Genomic DNA, 4,372 nt, shown 5'->3' with positions numbered 1-4,372 from the left:
CACATATTCCTCTGCTCTCTCCCCTTTTTTTTACTCTTCTTTGGTAGGGGGAAGTGGTGGTTGTTACTTGAACTTGAGGGCTCGCCGCGACCGATGCGGATTTGAAGGTGAAGCGAAGGGGGGAAAGGGTGCGTTGCAGGTGACGGCTGAGGTAGGGACGAGGGGGAGAGCGCTGGCGCCAAGGGCGGAAGCGAGTTGTGGTCCAGGCAGACGGCGGCTTTTAGCGCGACCGTAGGCGCGCGTGCACCCAAGCTGTCCTCATGCGCGCGGGGGGGAAAGTTTTTAATTAAAGAAGAGATGAGAGCGTATACCCAGTATGTGTTGGAGGGAAAAGGAAGGTGTGTGGGGGGGAGGGGGTCATCCTGTGTGTCGCAGATTGGTTTCCGCGAGGATTGGGTCGCCGCGACCGGCAGGTGTGGGCGCGCTGTAATGAGGGACAAGGTTGAGGGTGGATGCTGAAAGAGAGAGAGAGAGAGAGACGGAGACCTTTTTTAGAGTGATGGTGCCGTTGCTAAAGGAGCGGCAACGCCCTTCGAAAAGGCTCCTGCTGCTGCTGCAAAACCGTGCGAGCCAAATGAGAGAAGTAGTAGTAAAAGCAACGTGTCGATCGCTTTTCCCATTTATTTTGTGGGGCGAAAGAGAGAGATGATAAAAAAAACGAGACAGAAAAATAAAAAGAAGAAAGCCATGGCAAATGAAAATTGCATGTGGCGGCGGCCGCTCTTTGAAAAGGCGGATGAAATGCAAAATACTCGGCGGTACTTTCGCCCCAGTGCGGAGAACTCCGCGCGTGCGGTGTTCGCCGCGGCCGCATTACCTCCAGCTTCAGTCGTGTGACCCCCCCCCCTTTCCTCCTTCAACCCCCCTCTAATCTACTCCCCCCACCCCTTCCACGCTCCGACCCACACACCACGATTGAACCACAAATGTGTTTGCCTGCGCCGCCTGGCCGCTAAAACAAGCAAACTATGGCGGGCAAATGTTGTGCAGTCCAGCCGGTCCCCTCCGCGCTGTGTGCCACGCGCGTTTGGCGCGCCGTGCCTGGCCATCACCGTGTTCTGTCACGGGCGCGCGAAAGCAATGGACGAAATGTGTTGGGTGTTGGGAGTTGGGAAAAGGGGGTCCTGACCTGCATTTCACTGTGCTGTGTGGTGGTGGCGTAGTGTGGGTGCGCGCCGTGAGATTGCCGTGTGGAGCCGTCTGATGAACCTTCCCTCCGCCCTCCGGCTCCGGCTCGCTTCGCACACTCGCTGCCCGCAGCGGCTCGCCTCGCCGTGGCTGTGGCCTTGTTTGGCGGCGGCCAGGGCGGAGGGCGCTGCCGCGTAAACCAGGCGAGACAGGTTCGCGTGCCCGAGGCGGCCGCCGCAGCAGCCCAACCCCCGCTTAAAAGCTTTCTGACAATTGGCCTTGTTCATAGCGGGGTGGTTGTTGGCGCGGTGGCCAGAGGAGTAGGATCAGGGGCGAAACGGCCGCCCAACAGGGATGAGGTTGGCCGCGGAGCCCTTGGACGCCCTCGGCGGAGAGGCGGCGGCGGTCGTAAGCATTGGCGATGCGCGCCGCTTTTTGGGACAAAAGCCGCGCTGCGGTGGTGGGCGTTATTGGCGAGTTTTTATTTTCTCGAGAACGTACCGAGGATGTAGTCCGGTCGCTGGTTGCTGGTCGACACGGCCGCCGGCACGCCGGGCGGGACGCCGCTCGCCTGCTGGGGGTCGGCGATGTTGTCGGCCGTCGAGGACGACGACGACGACGACGAGGAGGAGGAGGAGGACGAGGGTGGCGTGGTGGCCGCGGCCGCCTGCAGCTGCGCTTTGGTCCACACGTACTGCGCGTGCAGGCCGCGCTTCTTCTTGTCGCGGACCCAGTCGTCCACCATGTTGCGGCCGTCCAGCCGCCGGCCCTCCTCGTGCGGCGCCTCGGGGTCCCGCGCCACCTTGGGCAGGAAGTGGCGCCTCCCGCCGCCCAGCAGTACCTGCACGCAAAAAAGTACATTCGAAAATTTGTTAGACTGCAAAACGTTTTAATGGGCAGAAATATTTTGTGTGCAAAATTTGTATGCAAATGGTCTTTTGTATGCATTTTTTTTTTTTGGTGTTCAAAAAGTTATATCAGAGCTGACACATTCTATCTCAGAGTGACTCGTGTTTGCTTTGTTGAAAGACATTCTTTCGAAGGTTGCCCTTTTCCCAAATACTTGTGGCCCTCCCCTATCTCATTTCCAGAGATCAGCAGCGAACAGGCCGGTTCGAATGCGAACGAACTCGTCTTAAAATCTTCGAACGAACACGGACAATAATTTTTTTTCTTCGAACGACTCGAACCGAACAAGCCCTGGTTGTTCACCTGCTGTTCGCTGTTCCTTCGCGTTCGTTCGACTGCGAACATGTTCGCTCATCTCTACTCCTTTCTCTCCCCCACAGACACACACACATGCGCGCGCGCTTGCAGGATGTAAAAATAATCAGCGCGCAGCGCAATTTCTTATTTTGGGAGAGAATGGCGCGCCGGCGCGGCAGTGAGACAGGGCGACAGCTAATCATGTATGCAAATTCCTCTCGGGGCGCTGGCCGCAGCGCGCCCAACCCCAAGCACTCTGCGCGCCGGGCCGCGCCACCACCGCCCCGCTACGTGGACAGCGATACGCCGCCGACATCCAAAATGTACGAGGCGACGCTGCTGCTGCCGCCGCTGCACTGCACATATTCCTCTGCTCTCTCCCCTTTTTTTTACCTCTTCTTTTACCGAGCCAAAAGTTGTCTGTGCGGCTGGCGGTTGGCGGGCGCTGACTGAGCAGTAGCGCACGGGGCCAGTCCTGTGGGTCGCATATCTCATACAATCTTTGAGGGGTACAAATTTAATGCGAAATGAACTGCCAGCGATGTAGACGCGCCGAGCGTGTGGCGGAATTTCGCTCGTTTGCACTTTGCCAATGGTAATCCTATGTCCACCAGGCCCTTTGCGCAAACCTCTGCTCGGTGCGAGCGAAACACATGCTGACGCATACTGTATTGGTTTTAATTCCTCTTTCACGCCAAATAACCCACAATAACCCAAATAATCCATACTAAACCAATGGAGTCTCGTTCATCATAAAATGGTTTCATGTATTTTTCCGTTCATTCATTTTTCAAATAAAATTATCTTTTAACAAAACAATTGCGAATGATTGCAATATAAGTCCCATTTGCTTGTTTGTCAGATTATCGCATAGATCGCAGATTTTCCGTTTTTTTTTCTCTCGATCCTAGGGGTGTTATGATTAACTTCCGAACCGCTTTCGACTGGTTGGCAACAGTGGCGCCAGTGTGATGCGATCGCCCGCTGCGGGCGAGATGCTTCCCTGCTGTGATGTTTAATCAATTCCGCTGAGCGTCTAGGGCGAGCCCAAGGCCCTGCCGTTGCTGAGCCGCACTTCACGCGGGCTTTTTAAAAGCCTCTTCTACGTGTGGCTTAAACTTCTGGGCCATTGTAGGGAGAAAAGTATGTATGTCGTAAAATTACGTGTTTGATGGTGCGCCGTTGTATTTTTTTTTTCTTTCTTTGCCTTGACTTCCCAGTTCAGGACGGCCTGGCGGCTCGAGCGTTGCGGGACCGGACCGGAGTCGGGACTTAAAAACACGAGAACCCTGATTCGCAGCTTAAGGCGCAGGCAGACCGGACGGCCGGTGGCACGGAAGTGGCACACGCCCGGCTCGCCTGGCCAGGACTCACAAACTGGCAAACAAACGGCACGGCCTTCTTTGAGCTCATTTTTTTTTTCTGTCCTTCCTGCGTTTGGCCAAAGGCGGTCTTGGAGGGGGTTACTTTGCTGGACTTACCACGCGAAAAGTAAGAGTGAGGGCGGAGGAGAGGGACGGAGAGAGAGAGAGCTAGGATGTTGCTTCCTCTCTAACTGAACGAGGGGTAAATAACTCCCCTGCTAAGTGTACACCCATAATTCTGCCCAATTCATCTTACTCAAACCACAACAAAATTCAGAAATAATTCAAACCAATTCAATCAATTCATTCCAATTTTAGACAAACAACATTTGATTCATGTCTATTTCAGTCAGTTCAAATCACGCTAATTTAGAAAAACAAAGTCGCAATTATTCCAACCAATTTAGAAGAAAGTTTACCAATTCAATCTAATTCAAGCTAATTCAATTCACGAAATTTGTACACCCAATTCAAGAGTTATATACCCCTTTGGAACTGACGCAGCTCTCGCAACTGACACTAGAATTTCGTTGTGAAATTACGACGAATTTTCAGCATATGTCTTATAAGGTTGCTAAACAAAGTATTTGTTCCGAGTTTTGCGAATCATTCGTATTTTTCACAAATAGTTTGGACCTTCATAACGGTGACCAAAGGGTGGTTCCTTCAGTTTT

The 4,372-nt window shown here is 53.5% G+C and overlaps 1 protein-coding gene across 1 annotated transcript in view; it reads right to left on the bottom strand.

Annotated features, from left to right (window-relative positions):
• The window catches only part of LOC113206909 (alkaline phosphatase-like), an 88,216-nt gene that overhangs the window by 28,580 nt on the left and 55,264 nt on the right, over positions 1 to 4,372 (bottom strand). Inside the window, exon 5 of the mRNA XM_052267077.1 lies at positions 1,630 to 1,969. Within this exon, the coding sequence (XP_052123037.1) occupies positions 1,630 to 1,969 (340 nt within the window). The remainder of the gene's footprint in view (positions 1 to 1,629; positions 1,970 to 4,372) is intronic.

The sequence above is a fragment of the Frankliniella occidentalis genome, unplaced genomic scaffold (genome assembly GCF_000697945.3).
Source record: "Frankliniella occidentalis isolate FOCC.00 unplaced genomic scaffold, Focc_3.1 Scaffold46, whole genome shotgun sequence".
NCBI lineage: Eukaryota > Metazoa > Arthropoda > Insecta > Thysanoptera > Thripidae > Frankliniella > Frankliniella occidentalis.
Note: the sequence above shows the minus strand (reverse complement) of the source record. Positions and strands in the feature narration are given on the sequence as shown.